Below are 25,123 nucleotides of genomic sequence, written 5' to 3' on the forward strand. Positions count from 1 at the left end.
TGGGTCCAAAGCCTTAACTTTATTATTTGTACTCTCCAGATATTCATGTTAAGTAATAGCCATCATTTACGGTGTTTCATGAAACCAATTTTCATCCTATTCTAAGAATATTTTCCCAGCAGATTTACCAAAGGGAAATGAGAATATTGGCTCTTCTTTCTATATGATGAGTTTTGACAAGGAGTTTATGTACATTATTCAAGGTATGGATTCACTTTTCTGTCAAAGTAAAGCTCTTCAGTGATTATTGACTGACAATGATTCTCAAAAGGTTATGAAACATATTTTTGTCTTCTGTGAGCATAAAATGCTAATCAGAATTTTATGCCCTCAGATTTAACACAGCTAACAAACTTGTTCTTCTTGCTTAAAGAGATTTTTAATTTAGATGAATAGTGACTTAAGGAAATGGGCAATGTCAGGTCAGTTTATGCAGATTATATAAATCGATGTAAACACAATTCTTATGGATTTTGTGTCCTTTGCAATTAAAGGCAATTCTATCATTTGCCATTCTAGTCAGCAATCTTAATTATCATTAAATATATATAATATATATATATTCCAGTAAATGACACATGCTCTTTATACATAAACTTCTTTGTTTTCATATCCAACAAGAAAAGATTAATGCTTATTTTGTTTTCTTTAAAATCAGTTAACACTTATATAGCAGTGTATTTGTATAGATGGATATGGGCCAGATCAGTGACTAGAAAACTTTATTTTACTTGAGAGCCCTTACCTGAAGAGCTTATTTTTATTTATTTATTTAGTCTTTTTAGGGCTGCACTCATGGCATATGGAGGTTACCAAGCTAGGGGTTGAATCAGAGTTGCAGCTACCAACTTGCACCACAGCCACAACCATGCCAGATCTGGGCCGCCTCTGCAGCCAATACCACAATTTACGGCAATACTGGATCCTTAACCCACTGAGTGGGGGCCAGGGATCAAAACCACATCCTCATGGATGCTATTGGGGTTGTTAACCTGCTGAGCCACAACGGGAACTCCTGCAGAGCTTCTTTAAATACGCATTCCTGGGCCCCACTCCCAGAGCTTCTGCTTCAGCAGGCATGGGGTGGGCATGCACATTTGCATTTCTGACAGGCTCCCAGGTGATGCTGATTCTGTCACACTGTGTCTCTTATGCTGAGTGGCATTGGATTGGGCAATCTAGAAGAATCAACTATGCAATCCAGGAAGAGAAATAGAGGGGAAGGAATTGATAATATAATCTTTAGTATCTACTTGTAGTGGTTGAATCGTAGCCTCAGGAACCCCTGACTGTAACCTTGTTTGGAATACAGATCTTTGAGAATCCTTTGGGTAAAGATTTTGAGATGAGCTCATCCTGGATTATGTGGGCCCTCAATTCACTGATAAAGTGTTCTTATAAGAGATAGACATTTATCCTAAAGAACTGTGAGATATAACTGATGCTTTACCAAATTCATGATAACTTGTTATGGTAACTTTAGGAAACTAATATATTATCAAAGTCCAGTCATACCAAAGTGCTAAGTTCCCTCTATCATATAGTCTAAAGAAAAAGGACAGAATTTTCACACTGACCTGGGGGACTAGGGTGATAGTTAAACAATGATTGAGCATCAACTAATTGCCAAGCTCTCTGGGATGCTTTCTGGCATGCTGTCTACTCTCAGATATCTTGAGGTGTAGTAATTTTTAGCATTATTTAACAAAATAAGACCCTGAAATGCAGAGTGGTCATTCAGTCGGAGGATATTTATTAAGTGTGTACTCTATACCAGGCTCCTGCTAGAAGTTAGGGTGGTCAGTGACTTACAGGAAGTGATACCACTAGTAGGTGCCAGATTTAACATCCAGATCCAGACCCTGTCCTTTCAGATTCATGCTCTTCTCTGTTCATCATGCTTGTGAAAGGCCTGGAGCAGGAAAGCACAAGGATACAGGGAACCAGGCAAATACTGACTGGTTCATTTTGGCTGCTGTGGAGTTTTTCACAAAGTAGAAAAGGAATTTGTTATCTCCAACACAACTGTCCCTAATATATGGCAGTCATCTAACAGTATTTCTTTCTGTTAATACCTATAAAGCGATTTGAACTTTATTAGCTTAATTTTATTTCTGTTTGTGGTAGCCCTTTCACTTTATACTCAAATATGAATGTATAATTTAAGCTGATCCTTAATAACAAGATAGAAATGATAGCTTTACATTATCTTTGGAGATATAGGTCAGTGATTTAGACAATATTTCTATATGCTTTTTTACCATATACCTATATGGTGCATATGTGTGTGTGTGTATATCATATATATGTATATGTATTTTACCATATTCATTTATGTGTATATATATACATATAAATATATATATAAAACAGTCCTGGAAAAATATTTAGATATTTATTACCTCTAGGTTGAAGATAAAAAGAAAAAAAAGAAGACCATTTAATCTTTAGCATTATAATAATATTAATTCCCTGAATGTTTCATATAAACCTCCCTTGATTATTGATACAATTTTTTGTGAGAAATAAATTAAAATATCCCATTTTAATTGTAAACTCATCATTTTCTACTTGTAATTCATCTGTTTTTCTCTATTTTAAGGCTAAGATTTTAGGTATATACAAGTTCAGGACTATTTGGGGGATAGATTGTTTCTTTTAGCATTAAATAATAACCTTTTTATCCCTGCTTATGTTTTTTGCCTTAATATCTGCTTTTTTTCTAATAATAATATTGCTACATGAGATTCCTTTTGCTAATAATCATTGATATATTGCATCTGTCTCCTTTATTTCAATTCTTCCATGTCACTGTGTTTAAATTTTTTTTTACCTTCATTGAGATATAACTTATACACTCTTTTAAAATGTATAGTTCAGTGGGTTTTAGTATAAACAGTTGTGCAACCGATACCATGTCTAATTTCAGACCATTTTTTCATACCACCAAAAGGAAATCTGATATTTATTAGAAATTACTGCTCATTTCTATCTCCCCTCAGTGCCTGGCAATCACCTACTTCTGTCTCCATGGATTTGCCTTTCTATACATTTCAGATAGAGAAAATCATACAACATGTGGCCTTTTGTGTCTGACTTTTTTTTTCTTTTTTTTTTTCTTTTTAGGGCTACACCCACAGCATATATGGAAGTTCCCAGGCTAGGGGTCGAATCAGAGCTACAGCTGCCAGCCTGCACCACAGCAACACGGGATCCAAGCCTCATCTGTGACTATACCACAGCTCACAGAAACACTAGATCCTTTACCCACTGAGCAAGGCCAAAGGTTGAACCTATATCATCATGGATCTAGTCAGATTCATCTCCACTGTGCCACAATTGGAACCTCCCGTATCTGACTTTTTAAAAAACTTTTCACTTAGCATAATTTCAAGACTCATCCATGTTATAGTATAGGTCAGTACTTTATTATTTTTAAAGGCTGAGTAATATTTCATTGTATGGATATACCACATATAATCTATCCACTGATGGACATTTGGTTTTCTTACTTTTGGTCTATTATGAATAATGCTGTTATGCACATTCATAGTTTCATAATTGTGACCAAACATATGTGGACATATGTTTTCATTTCTCTTAGGCATATACCCAGGAGTGGAATAGCCAGATCATACATTTCACATTTTGAGGAACTCTCAAATGATATTCCAAAGTGGCTCCACCATTTCACATTTCCACAGCGATGTATGAGTTCCAGTTTCTCCACATCCTTCATCTTGTCTTTCTTACACAGTAAAACCAGAGGCCTAAGCCCTTTGGCCCTTTCCTGCTACAAATGTCCAATGGGACTTTACCATGTTGGTTTCCACCTCTATAGCTTTGTATTCCATGTGGTTCTGGAATCTAAATATTTCTTTTTTTTTCTTTAAAAGTCACATATGTATTAAAAGTTATTTTATGTCATATTTTTGTATATTTATGAAAGTGAGGAAGAGAGAGTGGATATAGGGGGTAGGCCTTCATACTGGATCAGTTGATCACTCCAGGAAGTTGAGCAGATCCAATAGCTGCAGTCATTATGAAGCAGTTGACTTAGAGTTACAGGTGTTGTTTAGGGCTGTGGGCCAGAGTTTTTCTTCTGGGCTAAATTACTCAGACCACATAAGATCCATTGTTATGCTGAATTTGATTCCATAAGAACTAACTCATCTTTTTGATGTTGTTATTTTACAGATGCAAGTTTCTAAAAATAATGCTGGAAAGAAAAAGCCCAAATTTAGAAAAATGAAAAGGTATGTTTTTTTAAGTTAAAGACTATTATGATAAAATTGAAAAAAAAATACAGATATATATAGTTGAATTTTTCTATGATATTTCTCCCCGATTCTTTTGTTTTTCTTTTTAGGGCCACACTCACATCATATGGAAGTTCCCAGGTTAGGGGTCCATTGGAGCTACAGCTGCCGGCATATGCCTTAGTCATGGCAATGCAGGATCCAAGCCATGTTCGTGACCTATACCACAGCTCATGGCAACATCAGATCCTGAACTCACTGAGTGAGGCCAGAGATCAAGTCCACATCCTCATGGATACTACTTGGGTTCATTACCGGTGAGCCAAAGTGGGAGCTCCTCTCCCTGATTTTTTATTTTGTTTCTCTGAGGAAATATGTTTTAAATTTTCTAAAAGAATTAGTAAAATAAGTAGTAGTCTTAGAAGATTAGAGAAATTTTTATATTTATACAAATCTGTTTCAAAGACTACCATGTGAGCAGCCAGGATGAGAACCAGTTTTTTATTTTTTATTTTGTTATTTTTTATTTTGTTTTTAGGGCCATACTCACAGCATATGGAAGTTCCCAGGCTAGGGGTTGAATCAGAGTTACAGCTGCCAGCCTGCACCACAGCCATAAGAAACGCCAGATCTGAGTGACATCTGTGACCTACACCACAGCTCCTGGCAACACCAGATCCTTAACCCACTGAGTGAGGCCAGGGATTGAACCCACATCCTCATGGATGCTAGTCAGATTCATTTCTGCTGAGCCACAATGGGAACTCCCAGAAGCAGGTTTTTAGTGTAAAAATAGGTAATGCAGGGAATTCCCCTGGTGATGCAGTGGGTTAAGGATCTGGCATTGTCACTGCAGTGGCTTGGGTTGCTATTGTGTTGTAGGTTCGCTCCCTTGCCCTGGAACTTCCACATGCTGTGGGCATGTCCAGAAAGAAAAAAAAAATAAAAATAAAAAGAGGTAATGCAAACTAGAAACAAGTCTTTATAGTGAGCACTGATAACAAGTTTTAGTGTTTATCACTGAACCAGCCATGCAGTTTATTTATTTTTTTAATGAGTGGAAATCACTGCTATGTGAAAAGGAGTCGTACTCAAAGACAAAGACTGACCTTACATGACAGTCCTCCTCTTTTATTCTGTCCTTTTCAGAAGAAGAATAATTAAATTTTTCAAAAGAACTTTGACTTCCTTATTTTAGTTACAATTCATAGTAACCCCGTGAAAGAGGTAGAGGGTGTATCATAATTATCTCTATTTAAAAGATGAAGAATTTGTGGGAGTTCCTGTTGTGGCTCTGTGTTTAACAAATCTAACTAGGAACCATGAGGTTGCGGGTTCGATCTCAGGTCTCACTGAGGGGTTAAGGATCTGGTGTTGCCATGAGCTGTGGTGTAGGTTGCAGTTCTGTGGCTCTGGCGTAGGCCAGCAGCTACAGCTCTGATTAGATCCCTAGCCTGGGAACCTCCATATGCTGCGGGTGTGGCCCTAGAAAAGACAAAAAGACCAAAAAAAAAAAAAAAAAAAGATGAAGAATTTGTAGTTTAGAGAAGTTAAGTGGCTTTCTCAAGATCTTATAGATAGAGAAAGCACATTTGAACAAATGTTTTCTGATTCCTAATTGATAATATAGTGTAGTAGAAAAACCATGAATTTTGCAGTCTCGCAGAATTTAGTTCTGTCATATTTAACCATTTTCCTATGCTGTCAAATTTCTCAGTTTCTCAGAGTCTCAATTTCTTTATAAAATATGAGTAACAATTACTTAGTAGGTTTTTGGAGGTTGGATTACATTAAAAAAGCTGTTTAAAGTACTGGGTAGATTGTTAGTGCTTTTCACCTAGTGAGAGCTCAAATCAATGTTATTCCCCTTTGATTTTTCAGTACCTTACTTACTATGTAAAACAACCAAGAAAAGGTACCAGAAGAGACTAAATATACATTCATAATTTATAGTTAACAATGAATATGTATGAATGGTCATTTAAATATACATAATTTCTCTTTTGAAACTAAATCTGTCAAATTCCTTTTCTAGGAAAACTATTTTAAAATCCTCTTTTGAAAATGTTTGTTCAGACGATGCCTTATCAAAGGAAAATATGGGTATGTGAAGGCCTGTCTTGCTTTTAGTTCTTTTACCTACTAATTCCACCAAATGTAATTATACTTCTTTGAGGAAAAAAAAATGTACATATACACATATATGAGAAATATTAGTGGGTCATTTTTGGTATTGATTTAATACTAAGGTTTTTCAATTATCTTTAGGTTTCTCTTCCCTTGAATTAAACTTTCTCTAGCTTTGTCATGAATTTAATTTTTTTTAAAATAGAGTTCCAACAGTTATGGGAGGAAATACTAGCATCAGTATATTTCAATTCAGACTTCTCTATTCCAAATGTATTGGTTCCTAGGAGTGCCAAAGGGAGAGAAGGAAGAAAAGCAGCAGCTTGGGGCTTCCAGCTAAATTAATTGCCGTTGGCCTTAGAGCGCAGTCAGGGGAACGTGGACTGCAGGGAGAAAGTCTTCACTTTGAAAAGCGCTTTACTCTTTCTACGTTTTTGTTAGTTTTGAAAAACAGGCACCTGCTTGTTTGCAAGGTGGACTTTGGCAGCCCTGCAAAGAGGTTTCAAAGCCGATTAAACCCAGAGAAGTCATCTGTACCACACTCCCTCTGCCTTGTAGTGCCCCCCCCCCCAGATCCTACAGCTCTCATTTCAATTGGCTAAATATATCATTCATTTCTAGTTTCATTAAAAGAAAGGGAAGCAGGCAGAGGAAAGATGGAGTAGTTATTTTCAAAAAGAAATTTATTTTGTTCCTCTCCTAAACCATTACAAAATTCTGTTGTTTCTGCCTCAAATTTATTCTGCTGCTGCTTTCCTGCTAACTAAGGTGCCTTTATTTTCTTGGCTATTTTGTTCCTTTGCCTCACATGATCAATTCAGATATTCCCATAGAAACGCAAAAGTCATTTTATCCCTAGACCATGTTCCCACTAGAAGACCCTGATACTCTCCTCCAACTAGCACAGGATTCTACAGGAGAAACCCACTGCACCAGGAGTCCATTGACCGGAAATGACACTTCCAGTAAATAAATGAATACATGTCATTTACTGGAAGGGACACCCTTGCAGAGGTCTGTTCTGTCTGGCTCTAAAAATCTCAGTTGTTAATTGTTAAAATGGTTTACCTGATCTCTGTTTCATTCCTCCAGTCTCATTTGAACTTAAGAGCAGAAACATCTAGTCTCGAGTTCTTTGTGAGAACTGCTTCGTGAAGGAGTGCACCTACCTCACATTTTTTACCCACTACCCATATTGCTGTGGATCCCTTGATCCAGGCCTCTGATATCTCTCATTTTTCTTTGCTTAAGGCAAGATCAGCCCTAGATCAAGTGACAGAGGAAAATTATACCATCTTATTCTTGAATCTCGGCCCCACTTTTTTGTTGTTGTTGTTCATGTCTGTAGCATGCAGAAGTTCCCAGTCTAGGGACTGAACACCTGCCATATCAGTGACCCAAGCCACAGCAGTAACAATGCCAGATGCTTAACTGCTAGGCCACCAGGGAACTCCAAAGAAAAATGAACTATTTTTAAATATAACCTCTGCCCCACTTTTTGAACCCTCTTTGCTTAGACTTCAGGTGCTAAAGTCTCCCATTAGTCTGCTGTCCCAGGTTTGATGTTCCTTTATGTGTTTTATGCTCTATGATTGCATCTCTCTCTCCCTTAAAGATCCCAGGGAGAGTAAAGTGGAGCATCTCTACCTTTCCAAGTATGTTTCTTCAACTGTAATAAAGAAATGCAGTAGAAACCCTCTTATCCAACAGAGGGAATTATTTCTGGAAAATAATAGAAAAAGTTTTAGGAATCATTAAATAAATGAAACTGCATGTTCATAAAGATTTAATCTAATGCAGGAACAGGAAAGAAATAAATTAGGAGTTTGGAATTAACATATACCCACTACTATATATAAAATAGATAAATAATAAGGACCTACTTATAGCACAGGGAATTGTATTCAATATCTTATAATAACCTATAATGGAAAAGAATCTGAAAAAGAATATGTAGATAGATGGATTAACAGATAGATAGGAATTGCTTTGTTGTACACTGAAACACAACATTATAAATTAACTATAGGGAGCTCCCATCATGGTGCAGCGGAAGTGAATCCGACTAGGAACCATAAGGTTTCGGGTTTGATCCTGGCCTCACTCACTGAGAACTGTGGTTTAGGTCGCAGACGTGGCTCAGATATGACTTTGCTGTGCCTGTGGTGTAGGCCAGCAGCTGTAGCTCTGATTAGACCCCTGAATGCCGTGGGTGCAGCCCTAAAAGGGCAAAGGACAAAAAAAAAAATTAATTTATTAATAAGCTATACTTCAATTTTTAAAAGTGGTTATCAAAAGATTTAATCTAAAAACTATTTGCAGAGGATGTTTGTGTTTTTTGGAAAATTACTACCAGGAATATCTTGTATTATATTTGTATTGTTCCTTTAACTCATTTTTTTATTGTTTAGCGACAAAAAGAAATCCATTTATGATGATGAAATACTAATACAACAAAAATAATATAATCAACATCTGTAGCAGTTACTAAGTGTTCTCACTTTTCTAAATATTTCCTATGTATTAATTTATTTAACCCTCACAATATCTATATGAGACATAAGATAGATATGATTATAACTCAATTTTATCAATGGAGTTAATAGGTTATATAACTTTTCTAAGGTCACACAACTTCTTAAAATTAATCTAAGTTTGTAGCCATTTCTTTGTTTGCTTTGGGTATCAGAAGCTTAAAGCTAAATTTATGGTTTTTCTGTACAGCATTGGTAGTTGATCTAAGCATTTCTTAAATGTAATTATTGCCTTTTGTATCCTCATTAATCAGTTGATTTTGATTTCTTTTACTTTCAGCCTTTTGAGTTTTATCATTTTTCCTAAACAGGAAATAGCCTTTATTTATTTTTTTATAGTGATTTGTATTTTTTCCATTATGGCTGATTAACAATATTTGGTCATTTTCTGCTGCACAGCAAGGTGACCCAGTCACACATACATGTATACATTCTTTTTTCTCACATTATCATGCTCCATCACAAGTGACCAGGCATAGCTCCCAGTGCTTATCCATTCCATAGGCTGTAGTTTGCATCTATTAACCCCAAATTCCCAGTCCTTCCTATTCCTTCCCACTCCTCTTGGCAACTACAAGTCTGTTCTCCATGTCCATGAGTTTCTTTTCTGTGGAAAGGTTCATTTGTGCCCTATATTAGATTCCAGATATAAGTGAAACCATATGGTATTTGTTTTTCACTTTCTGACTTACTTTGCTCAGTATGAGAGTCTCTAGTTCCATCCATGTTGTTGCAAAGGGCATTATTTTGTTCTTTTTTATGGCTGAGTAGTATTCCATTGTGTATATATACCACATCTTCCTAATCCATTCTTCTGTTGATGGACATTTAGGTTGTTTCCATGTCTTGGCTATTGTGAATAGTGCTACAATGAACATGATGGTGCTCGTGCCTTTGTCAAGGAAAGTTTTGTCCAGATATATGCCCAAGACTAGGATCGCTAGGTCATATGGTAGTTCTATGTATAGTTTTCTAAGGTACCTCAATACTGTTTTCCATAGTGGTTGCACCAGTTTGCATTCCCACCAACAGTTCAGGAGGGTTCCCTTTTCTTCACACGCCCTCCAGCATTTGTTATTTGTGGACTTACTAATGATGGCCATTCTGACTGATGTGAGGTGGTACCTCATAGTTGTTTCAATTTGCATTTCTCTAATAATCAGAGATGCTGAGCATTTCTTCATGTGCTTGTTGACCACCTGTATATCTTCTTTGGAGAAAGGTCTAATCAGGTCTTGTGCCCATTTTTCAGTTGGGTGATTGGCTTTTTTGCTGTTGAGCTGTATAAATTGCTTGTATATTTTAGAGATGAAGCCCTTGTCAGTAGCATCATTTGACACTATTTTCTCCCATTCTGTAAGTTGTCTTTTTGGGATTTTTTGTTTGTTTGTTTGTTTGCTTTTTCTGGTTTTTTTTTTTTTTTTTTTTTTGGTTTCCTTTGGTGTGCCAAAGCTTGTCAGTTTGGTTAGGTCCCACTGGTTTATTTTTGCTTTCATTTCTGTTGCTTTGGAAGACTGACCTGAGAAAACATTTGTAAAGTTGATGTCAGAGAATGTTTTGCCTATGTTCTCTTCCAGGAGTTTGATGGTGTCTTGTCTTATATTTAAGTCTTTAAGCCATTTTGAGTTATTTCTGTGCTTGGTGTGAGGGTGTGTTCTAGTTTCACTGATTTGCATGCAGCTGTCCAGGTCTCCCAGCAATGCTTGCTGAAAAGACTGTCCTTTTCCCATTTTATGTTCTTGGCTCCTTTGCCCAAGATTAATGGACCAGAGGTGTCTGAGTTTTATTCCTGGGTATGTCTATTATTTGTCTGTCTGTCTCTCTGTTTTGGTGCCAGTTCCACACCATCTTGATTGCTGTGGCTTTGTAAAATTGCCTGAAGTCTGGGAGAGTCATGCCTCCTGGTTGGTTTTTGTCCCTCAGGATTGCTTTGGCAAGTCTGGGTCTTTTGTGGTTCCCATATAAATGTTTGGGTTGTTTGTTCTAGTTGTGTGAAAAATGTCCTGGGTAATTTGATAGGGATTGCTTTGGGTAGTATGGCCATTTGTACAATATTAGTTTTTCCAACCCAGGAACATGGAATATCTTTCCATTTCTTTGTTTCTGCTTTAATTTCCTTGATTAATGTTTCATAGTTCTTGGCATATAAGTCTTTCACCTCCTTGGTCAGGTGTATTCCCAGGTATGTGATGTTTGGGGTGCATTTTAAAAGGTACTGTATTTTTGTATTCCTCTTCTAATATTTCGTTGTTAGTATACAGAAATGCGACTGATTTCTGAATGTGAATCTTATATCCTGCTACTTTGCTGAATTTATTGATCAGTTTGAGTAGTTTTCAGGTTGAGTCTTGAGGGTTTTCTGTGTATAGTATCATGTCGTTTGCATACAGTGACAGTTTTATGTCTTCTCTTCCTATTAGGATACCTTTTATTTCTTTTGTTTGTCTGATTGCTGTGGCTGGGACTTCCAGTTCTATGTTGAAAGACAGTGGTGAGAGTGGGCATCCTTGTCTTGTTCCAGATTTTAGGGGGAAGGCTTTCAGCTGTTCTCCATTGAGTATTATATTTGCTGTGGGTTTGTCATAAGTGGCCTTGATTATGCTCAGGTATGTTCCCTCTGTACCCACTTTGGTAAGAGTTTTGATCATGAATGGATGTTGGACTTTGTCAAATGCTTTTTCTGCATCTATGGAGATGATCATGTAGTTTTTGACTTTTCTTTTGTTAATGTGGTGTATGACATTGATTGATTTGCGTATATTGAACCGTCCTTGTGAACCTGGGATGAATCCCACCTGGTCGTGGTGTATGATCTTTTTTATATGTTGTTGGATTCAGACGGCTAAAATTTTGTTGAGAATTTTTGTGTCTATATTCATGAGAGATATTGGCCTGTAGTTTTCTTTTTTGGGGTTATCTTTGTCTGGTTTTGGTATTAGGGTGATGGTGGTATCATAGCATGTCTTTGAGATTGTTCCTTCTTCTTCAACCTTTTGGAAATGTTTAAGGAGGGTGGGTATAAATTCCTCTTCGTATGTTTGGTAGAATTCCCTTGTGAAGCCATCTGGCATTTATTTTATTGTATCTCTGTTTTCTGCTGGTAATACCTCTTTTCTTTTTGGGGTATAGACAGTCTATAAAAGTTGTAATAAATGAAATATTAACTAATAATCTATTGGTATTCATTACTAAGTTAGCAAAGGATGTGTTCCCCCGCCACCTGAGACAGGTAAACAGGACAGAGAATGGCTAATACTGTCAAGATCTGGATCATAGCTGAGCCCTTGCAGGAGCACAGGGCCTCAAGTCCTGGCCTGGGAGGTAAAAGGCTGATGGGGAGAAAGTTGCTGTCTCACTACTAAAGACAACCATGGCCTGCCTGCTCTGGGTTTGGAGTTACCTTTAACCTCGAGGTCTTCATGCCCCTTATCTAAAAGCACCAAGCCTCCTATTTCTGTTTGTGCCCCAAGAAGGAGCTCTTCTTCATTCCACTTTAGCCTGTATTTCACTCACATCTATATCTAAGTCATGAGCACACAGAGGAGGGTTTATGGTTACTTGAAAACAAAATAGAACCAAGTGCTTTTTCCTCCCCTTCACCCTCCTCCTCTGTAAGAATAGCTTCAAAATTTCAACACTGAAATGGTCTTGAAAGTGTATTAAAGATGCTGTTTTTTAGTGCGGGATTAGAAGTAGCCCAACCAGTGGCCTCTTTATACAAGGGAGAAAATAGCTTCTTTAAACATTTAAAAGAAAAGTAGAGATTAAAGAAAACTTCATAGTTTTGAAGGCTTTTAAAATAGTGACTTATTTATTGAGACAAATAGTAAATTATTTCTTATGAGAAATGGAAGAACTGGTGGCTTAGCATTTAAGGATCCAGTTAAGGATCCAGCATTGTTATGGCTGTGGTGTGGGTTCAATCCCTGGCCCAGGAATATGCCACAGGCTAGGTTATAAAGATAAAAAAAAAGAATAAACAAAAAATAGCAGTGATTTATTTTACAAGATTCAGTTTAAAAAGCCAGACATAGGAGTTGTGGCTTGTTGGGTTAAGAACCTGTTGTAGTCTCCATGAGGATGCAGGTTCAATCCGATCCTTGGCCTCCCTCAGTGGATTAAGGATTCATCATTGCTGTTGTTGTGGAGCAGGCTAAAGCTGCAGCTACAATTTGACCCCTAGCCTGGGAACTTCCCTATGCTTCAGGTATGAACCTAAAAATAAAAAAAGCCAGATATAGACTTCAGTATAAGAGATACTTTTTTTCTTTTTTTTTTAATTTTCTCTGAGTGATAGGGCAGCTATAATGCTACCACTTTACTCTCAACAACAAATTGAAGCAAGTCGGGAAAAGTACAGGATAATCAGTGCTGACAGAAGATGATTGGTCATACACTTAGTACAGGTATTCATTCTGTCTCTATCTTGGGAGCAGATCACTGACCAATTTTGATAACCTAGTTTGTAGATTACAGTCACTGCTATTTCCGAGAATTATTTTTGGACTCTATCCGTTTACAGTGTAAGAATACCTATTTAGAGAGGCAAGCCTCCTGTTGCTCTGAAAGCAGAATTTGACATCAGTCAAGTTGGTGTTATGAACTTTGGTTGATTTATTAAGTCATCCATTACTTTGTCTACCCTTTGATCAAAAGGCAGTCTACATATTTTTCCAGATCAGTTGAAAACGGCCTACAATGGCATTCGGCAATGACATTCATTGTCATAAATTGATTGTATTTTAGTCTAGCCTTAGAAATATAAAGTTGTTTGTGGTAGAGCTCAGAATTCATCTTCTCAACAGTGCATTAAATGTCAGTATCAATTTCCATAGACTCAGACTATAAAGTAGGAAAATACAGCATCTGTGAGTGAGACTAGGGTGTTGGTGTGACAGTAACCACACATCGTTGTGGTTAACTAATAGGTTACTAAGTGAGAAATCTGTCATAAGGAGAGGTTAATCTCATTAATAAAACTGCTTCAATAAAAATAAAAATGTACATTTTTGTGGAAATTTCTGATTCAGTAGAGATGGTATTGCATTCATATTTTTTTTTTTCTTTTTACGGCCTCACCAGTGGCATATGGAAGTTCTGGGCCAGGGGTTGAATTGGAGCTGTAGTTGCAGGTTACACCACAGCCATGGCAACACTGGATCTGAGCCACAGCTTTAGTAAAGCCAAATCCTTCACCCACTGAGCAAGGCCAGGGATCAAACATCCTCACGGAGATAATTTTGGGTCTTTAACTCATTGAGCCACAATGGGAGCTCTGCATTCATATTTTTTAATAAACACTCCAGGTGATTATGTCCTAAGTATTGAATACCATTGTTCTAGAATGTAATAGTGTATACAGTGTGTTCTTAGGCCTTAGCAGTGAGCACGGAACACAGATCTATGTGGATACAACTACAATGTCAGTTAAGTTTTTTGGGTTTTTTTTTCTTAATAAATTTTATTGGAATATAGTTAACTTACAAAGTTGTATTAGTTTTAGGTGTATAGCAGAGTAAATCAGTTGTACATATACCATTCCTTTTCAGATTCTTTTCCCATAAAGGTTATTACACAGTATTGAATAGTTTACTCTGTGTTGTACAGTAGGTTTGTTTTGTTTTAAACCACTTAAGAAGCGGTTCTAAGGTGTGGAATGGCTTATAAGAAAGCTACTTTCAAGGTGTTTTGAAAGTTTTCCACAGAGAAAACCTAAGATTGAGTAGAGATGATGATCAGGAAGGCTCATTGGTTTGTGGAGTCCCTGGCCCTTAGTAGGCACACAGTAAGTATTTGTGGTTTCATTTGTTTGTATTTTTAGGGCCACACTGAGGCACATGGAAGTTCCCAGGCTAGGGGTCAAATTGGCGCTGCAGCTGCCAGCCTATGACACAGCCACAGCAACGCCAGATCTGAGCCACGACTGTGACCTATACCATAGCTCATGGCAACACCAGATCCTTAACCCACTGAATGAGGCCACAGATCGAGCCCACATCCTCATGGATCCCAGCTGAGCCACTACGGGAACTCCATAATTATTTTTTGATTGAATAAAAGAGGATAGCACTAAAATACAGAGTCTTTTGAACTGGAACTTCTCACATTCTCTCTCTCTCTCTCTCTTTTTTTTTTTTTTTTTTTTTTGGCCACACTCATGGTATACAGAAGTTTCTGGGCCAGGAATAAAACCTGCACCATGGCAGTGACAATGCCAAATCTGCTAGACCACCAAGGAACTCTAATAATCTTGATTTTTTACCTTATAACGTTGCTTAATTTACAAGGATACTTGTGTGTATAAACACACACATACACATGAATGGATGTGTATATACTATGCACAAAGTTATTATTACTGAGAACACTTTGCATTGATATTCACTGATAATATTTTAGCACTAAAGTCTGTGTCCTATCTGGGTTCCATGAATTTTCAGCAGCTCTACCTAGTGTGATTTTTTTTTTTTTTTTTTTGGTGACCTTCCAATGAACACGAGATAATAGGATGTGGTGTGTCAGATTTGTATAACTGGAGTGGAAGGTGATGGAGTGTGTCTTCATGGTCTTTCTCCTTGGATCATGCTGCCTTTGGAAGACTTCTCAGGAGCTTCATCTGTCTGTTGTGCAGGAACAGGTCTCACTGGTCTCCTTCCTCTGATCTGACTCCAACAAGACTTCATATAAAACAGAAAATCTTTGTTTTATTTAAGTGGGGAATTCATAGGGAACCATATTCAATATCTTGTAAATAACATAATGAAAAATAATCTGAAAAAAATGTGTGTGTGTGCTGTGTGTGTGTGTAACTGAATCATATTGGTGTACACATGAAACATTCTAAATCAACTATACTTTAATTTTTAAAAAATCTCTTAAAAGAAATAAAGAAGTAAACATGATAAAATATAAATTGGGAATTCAGTTGCATATTGTTAATCAGTAATTAATTCTGTAGATTATAATACATGTTTATTTCTTGGTGGAGGAGATCATTTTATCTCAGCAAGTTCAATGAATTACCAGATTTTTTTTTTTTTTTTTGGCCTACCTACATATTTGTGTACAGCAGCACAAAAACCCACAACTTTTATAAGTGTGTAGGGTTTTTTAATCACATTAAGCAGTTAAGATGCATTGGTATTTTGATTAGGAATAGACTAGCCTATGTTTAGCCTAGCCCCTTAGTTACCTGGCTTCCCCTCTTAAAGACTGGTTTTAATAGTTTATTGTGGGGATTAGCAAGTTGTAGCCCACACTTCAGCAGTGAATGCCTGCTCTTATAAATAAAGCTTTATTGGAACATATTCACTCTCATTGGTTTATGCATATAGTTTTGCACTCCAACAGCAGAATCGAGTAGTTGTGGCAGGGACCATCTAGCCCACAAAGCCTGAAATATTTACCTTCTGGCCCTTCACAGAAAAAAGTTGCTGACCCCTGGTCTATAAATAACAATTTAATTTTGTGCCTTTGGCACCTTATTTACAAAATACAGACTTCTAGTGAGCTTTAATGTTTCAGGGACACTTAATGGTGTATACACAGAGAGAATGTCACTTGCATTTTTCAAGGAATAATTGTAAAAAGTTCACCTGGAAATTCATAATAATTTTGCATCAAGCAGAGGCCATATATGAAAATCACACAAAATATTTATTTTTTTTTATCTCATAACATTTAGAAAATTTTCTTTTGGGGGGTGCTTAAGATTATGAATTAGATTGAATTAATTAAGATATCACATTTTTGACTATGTCACTAATGTTTCTTTAGTTGTCTCTGAGACAGAAATTTTGCTAAAAGAGCTGGAGCAGATGCTACAGCAAGCACTAGAGCCCATGGCAACCCCCGATGAGTCTGAAGAGGAGCATGGAGAGACTGCACATACAGGAGAAAAGGTAGTGTCTTGGTATTGTCATGACAGATAGCAATTTCAGCTTCCTTAAATGGCAGAAATTGTCCCTAGATGTTCATTTTGATTATATGGGAAACTCTTTTCACTCCTGAAATTTGAGCCCTTGATTATCATGAGGTGAATAATAAAGTAGTAGCCTACTGAGAAATCAGAATAATATCCCTCATTGGAAAAAATATCCGCGTTTGAGTAGAGGAGCTCTTTTACTTCAGATCTTTGAGGCTAGAATAAGAGAGATGAAGGGGCTCAATGTTGTCAAGGTGTACCAATCTTTACAGTCAGGAGAAGGGGCAAAGCAGGAGCAGCTCTAGAAAATCTACCCTGACTGGTTCATGCACAGGGATAAGCTCAATGGGGAAAAAAATCTCATTAGTAACATCCTGGAGGTGGTTTTTCACCAGAATATATTTCACCATTCTTAACTAGACTGTCTTTACCCACCCACCCCTTTTGGTCAGCTATGTTGGGCTGAGAAAGGCCATGTGTGCTGACTGTATTCAATACTTACATATGACAACAGAAATTTGAAGTTGGTTGACAAACTGCCCAGCACAGCAGCTCCATGTCTCTGCAAATAAAATGAGGGTACAAGCCCAAGTCATTAATATAGAGGAGCAGTGTGCCAGGTGTGAGAAAAATAAGTCTGAAGGCAGATGCTTTCGCAAGGTGCTACAGCTGTTCCCTAAGTAGTTAGAAAAATGGCAGTGAGGAGCCCTGGGTCCTTAAGGTTTTATTTTCTCTTCACTCATTTTGGTATACAGTATGCCTGTATGCCCATCCCCAAATCTGTCTGTTCTGAGGTACAGGAAAAGGTGGATTTGTAAATGGATAAGATCGTTTACCCATTTTGGCTGATTTCGTTCAGAACTTCAGCAATAATAAAGACGATTTTTAATCTTCTTTATTGAGATAGAAATCAAGAAAATATACAGAACTTACAATTAAGATTGAAGTGTCAAGAGAAAATCAAATTAATGTTAGAAACACTGTTGAAAAACATAATAGTTTTCTTGATTAGTGGTATCAACTTGTACCTTCTTTAAATTTGCCATCTTTCCAATTAGAATTCTTAAAAAAAAATTTGTTCTCTATATATAGATCTTATCTTTTATAGAATAAAATCTGTAGATTATAGATCTATATACTGTAGAACAAGATCTATACACATATATTATATACATATAATTGCTATACAAGTTATTCTCTTCTGGCAAATGTGTGTTTTGTTTGAACACCATATGGTTTTATGCAGTATTTTTTTTTTTTCAGTCTTTGCAGGTTGTCTTTTCAAAAATACAGCCAGGTTGATTTTTATAGAAATGTCTTGGAAGTTTTACAATCACAGAATTGGCTTCTATTTTGCCATTTTAACTAGTAACTTGATAGAACAGAAAATTACTTCTGATTTTTATTTCTTAAGGTAAAACACATAGTTTTAATAGACCAGCAGGCAGGAGTTCACTTTTTTGTTTTAGATTCTTATAGTACTTCATGCTTTCAAAGGGCATTTTGGAATTGTAAACATTAACCATTTTAACTTGGTAGGCAGGCGAGTGTCACCTGCTGACTGGTTCATAAGCTGCTCTCCACACTGAGCTTTATGAGTGTGGCGCTCTTGCCAGGTGTAGGATACTTAGGGCTTTGTTCGTTCTTAAATGAGGAGCATAGCAATGAGACCAGTTGTCAAAGCTGGAGCAATTTCCAATTTAAAAGAAATGATCACCTAAGAGATTTCTTTTTTTCCTTTTTCTTTCTTTCTTTCTTTTTTCTTTTTTTCTAGTTAGGAAAAATTAATATGGTAATACATTTAAAACTGATGATAATGCACTTAAAACGAAGGTGTGTTTTGTTTTTAGGAAAAAGTGGCCTGTTACAAGCCATTATAGCAAATAGAGCCACCTGATCATTTTAAAGTTCTGAGCCTGTTTGGAGTTCCCTTCATGGCTCAGTGGTTAACGAATCTGACTAGGAAACATGAGGATTCGATCCTAGCCTTGCTCAGTGGGTTAAGGATCTGGCGTTGCTGTGAGCTGTGGTGTAGGTTGCAGACGCGGCTTGGGTCCCGCGTTGCTGTGGCTGTGGTATAGGCCAGTGGCTATAGCTCTGATTAGACCCCTAGCCTGGGAACCTCCATATGCCACGGGAGCAGTCCTGAAAATGGTAAAAAGACAAAAAAAAAAAAAAAAGTTCTGAGCCTGTTTATCTCTGGGCAGATATCTTTGAGCTATTTTCAAAGATTTAAATTTAATGTTTTCATCATGCATTCCATGTATGAGGTTTCAAGTTGATCACTCTCAAGCACTTATACCAATGATTTGGGAGTAGCAACATGAAAAAAAATCATACGCACATGAATAATCAAAATTCATTTCTGTTTGTCACTGAAATGCTTTATGAAATTATTTCCCTCAGTAGAGTCACCTTTCTAATAATGTTCTTAGCTAATATTAACACCAGTTGACATGCCCTGACTTGGAGAAAATGGGAGGGAATTAATTTCAGATTATTATAAAATCTACCTGATAATTCAGAAGTTAGATATTCATATATAAATATGACAGAGTTTACTGCATAATTATTTGTATTAAAAGGTACATTTTTGATATATGAAAGTTCTTGTATAAGCTACATGTATTTTTTTTTCTTACATTTGTTAGGAAGTTACCTCTGCCTTAATGAACCTTGAAGTTGTAAATCTCATCTGTGTGTATGTTTGCATTGCCTTTACCCTTGTCCTTTCCCACTAAGCTAGTGCACACTCTCACTACCCCTGAGTAATGCAGATAGACGCTTATAAGATGACACAGAAAATGTGACTAAAACAGTTTTAGCTTGTATTCCCCATAGTAGTCATTTTTAAGATAAACAAATATAGAAAATTCACAGAATTTTAACAGTCACATTTTTCCAAAGCATAAAGTTAAAACTCAAAACATATAATGTTGGCAGATAGAGACAGGACTAAATAATGAGTTACTTTTTATTATAATGATTTTTATTTTTTTCCATTATAGCTCGTTTACAATGTTCTGTCAGTTTTCTACTGTACAGCATGGTGACCCAGTTACACATACATGTGTACATTCTTTTACACTCACAATACTGAACATTACATGGATGGGGTCATTATCTGACCACTAGGATAATGGAACACTTTGTGTAATGGCTCTGACTTAAAGATTTACTAATGAGGTTTTGTTCAGATAAGTAAGCCTGGTCTTCAAGTAAATTTGGTGTAGTTCTGATGAACTGTATGATTATTTTTGCAGTTATCTAAATGCAGCCCTGAAGCTCCTGCGGGCAGTTCACTTGAAAACCACTATGAAGAAGATTATCTTGTAATTGATGGGCTAAAATTAAAAGCTGAAGAATGCATTGAAAATATAACTAACAAGTTTAAAGAAATAGATGCTTTGATGTCTGAATTTTAGGTTATGGGTATTTTCAAAAGTTAATGATAAAAACGTTTATATTTTTATGTTTTCCCAGTCAGAACTTAGAAATGTTTAGTGAAATAGTTACATGTTATATCAAAGTTGATATTTGTGATAACTTTCTACTTTATATATTAGGAAAATCCATTATTTTGAGAGTCAATCAAATGGTATTTAAGTTAGTGTTATATGTTTAGAATTTAAGAAACCCTGGTATTTGTATTTGTAGATTTTTTTTCTTGTTTGCCTTAATTTTAAAATGGTTTATGAAGCCTACTGCAAAAATACATGCTTTACAATGATTATTTAGACTTTTTATTCAGATGTGGCTAAGTGTTGAAATGACTGCTAATGCTACTATAATTCTTACAGATAATTCAAATCTAATATATTTAGAGAATATGTATTTGCAGTAGAATTAAGCTACTGTAAATTAAAAGGACATAATAAAAAATGGTTGTATAAGAGGTTGGAGCTTTTCTTAGAAAGCAAAACCGTCAATTGCCTTATTTATTGGAAACAATCATTTCAATCACAGTTCCCAACTGATTCACAAAATCTGTGGAGGGGGAAGATCAGAATCCTGGATCCTTCCCCACTGAATAAGTTCATCTTAAGGTAAGGATGGGAAAATATAATTCAAAATATCAAGTGATAAGTTAAACATATCCACCATATAAAAATCTATACAATGAAGAAAAGAGTCCCTCCCGAAATGCCATTCCCCACCTCTTTTTAAAAAATTTATGGCTGCACCCATGGCATATGGAATTTCCTGGGCCAGGAATTGCATCTGAGCCATAGGTATGAGCTGAGTTGCAGCTGTGACAACACCAGATCCTTTAACCCACTGTGCTGGGGCCAGGAATCAAACCTTCACCTTCACAGCAACCCAAGCAGCTGAAGTCAGGTTCTTAACCCACTGCGCCACAGTGGAAACTCCAATGCCACTCCCTTAACTCTCACCTGAAGCCCCATTCCCTAAGAGTTCCCATACATAGTCCTAGATTCTGTTCTGTCCTTATAAGAAGATGTGTATGCACATCCATCTCCAGTTTTGGCTCTAACTCCCTCTCTATACCTCTCTCTACCAGAGGAGAGGGAAAGGGCATTCCACATAAAAACAAAAACCAAGCTTGAAAAGAGAAGAGGTCAGCTGGGCCCTGGCCTTGATTGAAATAGCTGGAGTGGCATTTTATGGGGGAAGGTGAGGAGGCCTGTGTGCACAAGGCTCGGGGACCAGGAAGGAGGTTCAGACATTCAAGCAAGCTCACGCCAGCAGCGTGGGGAATGGAGTGAGAGGGAGGGACTCTGGAGTCAGGGCACCAGTTGGTTGGTATACTACTTGGTAATTCAGTTGTGAGATCATTAGCCTGAATATGGTAATGCCATGATGGAGAGAAACAGATAAAGCTAAATTAGCATGAGTGGATTATCAGGATTTGGGATTGTGTTTAGGGATGAGACAGGGAGTCAGAGACACCTCCAGGTTTCTGGTGGTCACAGTGCTGTTCACTGATGTAGGAATACATGCAGATTAGAAATGGAAGACAGGAGTTCCCATTGTGGCTCAGTGGTTAACGAATCTGACTAGGAACCATGAGGTTGCGGGTTCGATCCCTGGCCTTGCTCAGTGGGTTAAGGATCCGGCGTTGCCGAGAGCTTCAGTGTAGGTCGCAGACACGGCTTGGATACCGCATTGCTGTGGCTCTGGCGTAGGCCAGCGGCTCCAGCTCTGATTCAACCCCTAGCCTGGGAACCTCCATATGCTGTGGGAGCAGCCCAAGAAAATGGCAAAAAGACAAAAAAAAAAAAAAAATGGAAGACAGATACCAACTTTGAGCCAAATTATGTGAGTTCAGGGATGAGTCTGAAGCTATTCACACTTCAATGATGTTTGCATTTCAATACCACACTAAGAAATAATGTGACTAGGAATCCTATTTAAATTCTAAATGGTACACAACAGTGAAGGCTTAAGGCTTCCTCTTTGTCTTCAACCTGAATTTGCTCCAGAGCATTTTAGAAAAACTCTTCTTCTTTTCCTTGGCAATATGGTTTTATATTCACAGCCTATAAAATATCTCAAAGAGTAATTGATTTTGCTTTACGTCTTAGAATCAACTATCAAGATGACTACAATTACATTTGGAAGACTTTATCCACAATGCAAGTGTTTGCTATAAACCCTGATCTGGTAGACCAATTAGATCAGTTCCTCTTGGTGAAATAACCGTAGCTCATCAAAGTCATATTCCAGACTGATTTTGACTCTGCAAGTAAGATGCTGATATTTCCAGGCCAAATTTGACTCTACAGTGTTCTAAGTGAGAGTCTAGACTACCCACTGAAGTCTTTGTGTACTTGAGCACCTCAAAATGATGCTAAGAACAAACATTTGAGTTGGTTCTTCAGCAGAGGAAGCTGTAGTCTCCTTCCAAGAAGAGGTTGGGGGAGCCTCTATCCATGCGGAGATATAGGCTTTCAGATTTCCAGATGAGATGTGCCAGGAAGAGGGTGAAGGTACAGTCAACTAACATCTCTGTTCTCAGGACCAAGAATCATGCCTGGCTGGTAGACCCTCCCTATGGGTAAACAGCCATATTTAGAGGTAGACCACTAACACAGAGCAGGGCACCTGCCTTCAGATTCTGATGCTACTGCCATCTACTAGCTGAGAGACCCGAGGCAAGGTACTGAACTCAGCCTAGGCATCTTTCCATTTATAGAGTGGTGTTTCCTGTGAGAGGGAGCATGATAACCTACATATTGTGCACGTAACAATCCTAACGTGGAAAACTTCAGGTTATGATTATGACTCTTGTTAGCTCAGAGCCTTTCTCTTCTGACTGCCCCTGCCATGCTTCTCCCATGCCTAGTGGCCTAACGTCTTACTTTCAACAGAACCAGAGGTGACACTCCTGCTTCTGTGGGTCTAGACTCTGTGTGGACCAAGGATACTGTGTGATTAGTTGCCTTCTAGCACAAGCCCAGAGGTGGGCAATACTCTATAGCTAGACTTCTCACTAGGCCTAAAGGTAAGCTTCATAAGGAAATTTTTCCTGCCTACCAATGGAAGTTAAATTCTATTCACATGGTTATAACAACTTTGATATATGAGGCTTAAGACAATACATCAGGTCATTCTGCCAAGCATTTGGGTTGGAATAAGAGTCCCTCTTTGCCCAATAAGAATCAGCAGTGGCTGACTAATGCTGTTTGAAATGAGTTGGGCCAAGTCATCCTAGTTTACAGCTTCCATAAACTTAGGGAGGGTCTGCATCCATTGGAAGCTGAGTCCTCACTTAGATCTGCAAACCCTTAGGAGTTGAGTTCAAGCCAGCTCTGTTACCCTATATTCCAGGAAGATCTGGTCCATTTGCCCCATGCTAAAAACTGAATTTATGCAGGGATTTCCATTGGTAAGAGGTTTAATTCTATCTTTGTTGGAGAAAACTTTTAATGGAATAGACTCTCTTTGCCTCAGTGGGGTAAAGAGGGAAGTGTACCTATGTACTTTAAAAAAAATCCATAGTCCTGACCTTATTGGTTCTGCAATGAACAGTGATAGGCCACAGACAGTTAATCCATCCTCGGTAGACCTAAATGCTATCAAAAACTTTCTAAATTGATCTAGAGTCTTTGTGGGAAAAGTTGGTGGTTAGCTCTTTGTAGAGGAACTTTGCATTCATGTACCTGAGCTGACCTATATAGTGCTTCAGGTGGAACCAGATCATTCTGCCATCTAATGCCTCTGCCAAACAGCTGGTAAGCCATGACTCTACCATATATTAGGGCTAACAAATGTGGAGTTCTGTTCCTGATACTTCCAGACCAGTAGAATTTGACCTGTGGCCCTTCCAAGGGATAAAGTTAAGATTTTGAAAATTCTCTGAATAATCAAGTCTTGCTTTATCATTTTTCTATCAGGTCCCCACGGGTGACATAATGCAGTTTAAAAATTCTAATACTTCTCTAGAGCTGAACCAATTCTTTCTACCTCTCAATAGAGTTGATCGGTACAGATAAATTTGGTCTTGCGGTCCAAGTGGAACATTCTGTGTGAATAAATCTAAATATTAGGATTTTTCCACCACTGATTTGTTGCATGGTAAAATCACCCAAAGAGGTGAAGAGAATAATAAAAGGAAAGAACAAAGAGAGAAGAAAATAGTTTCTAAGAAAAAATTTTAAATAATGAGTTATTTGCAAATAGTAAGTTACTGTAAGAAAGAGGCTCAAAACAAACAAAAAACAAACAAAAAGAACAGTTTACAAGCAGCCCAGAAGTTATTACTTAGAAAACAAAACTGTTATCTTCAGTTTATCCAGCCAGAAAAAAATTCTCTAATTAAGATATAGCCTGAGGACAAAGATTAAGTCCAGGGAATGGTTGTTGAAATATATAGCAGGAGAGACAAAGACCAAATTCCGGTGACTTGCAGAAAGACATGGCCTCAGGACAAAGACCTATTCAGGGACATGGCTGTAATACTGCTAACTAGACAAAATGACTTTTAGTCAATCTTCCAGCTGGACAGTGGCATAGTACCATCTTCTTTGGATGTGCCCAAAGTGCTAGTAATTTAATCTGGAGAGAAGCATGTCTTGAAAAAAATTGTCATCTTTGACACATGGAATGAACTGCAATCAAATACATAAAAAACCCAAGTTGTAGAGAAAATGGTATGACCAAAGTACTACCAACCTGAACAAAAAGAGACTAAAATTGTTTAAGAGGGAAAAAAGACTTTCAAGCCCCCCATTTTTTTAAGATAGGAGACAAGCTGGTTAAACTTAGGCACCAAAGAAAGGTATGAGTTTCAGTGTTCTCTTCAGAAGCAATGAGGA

At 37.3% G+C, this 25,123-nt stretch overlaps 1 protein-coding gene across 3 annotated transcripts in view; it reads left to right on the plus strand.

Annotated features, from left to right (window-relative positions):
- The window catches only part of ZCWPW2 (zinc finger CW-type and PWWP domain containing 2), a 141,941-nt gene extending 120,053 nt beyond the window's left edge, over positions 1–21,888 (plus strand). For 2 of the 3 annotated variants that reach the window (XM_021071484.1, XM_021071483.1), the window contains exons 6-9: positions 4,198–4,256; positions 6,295–6,362; positions 16,697–16,821; positions 20,108–21,868. In XM_021071484.1, the coding sequence (XP_020927143.1) occupies positions 4,198–4,256; positions 6,295–6,362; positions 16,697–16,821; positions 20,108–20,269 (414 nt within the window). In that variant the 3' untranslated portion in view covers positions 20,270–21,868. Of the gene's footprint in view, positions 1–4,197; positions 4,257–6,294; positions 6,363–16,696; positions 16,822–20,107 lie in introns of all 3 variants that reach the window. The other variant, XM_021071485.1, reaches the window with a different exon arrangement.

This window comes from Sus scrofa, chromosome 13 (assembly GCF_000003025.6).
Source record: "Sus scrofa isolate TJ Tabasco breed Duroc chromosome 13, Sscrofa11.1, whole genome shotgun sequence".
In the NCBI taxonomy this organism is placed as follows: domain Eukaryota; kingdom Metazoa; phylum Chordata; class Mammalia; order Artiodactyla; family Suidae; genus Sus; species Sus scrofa.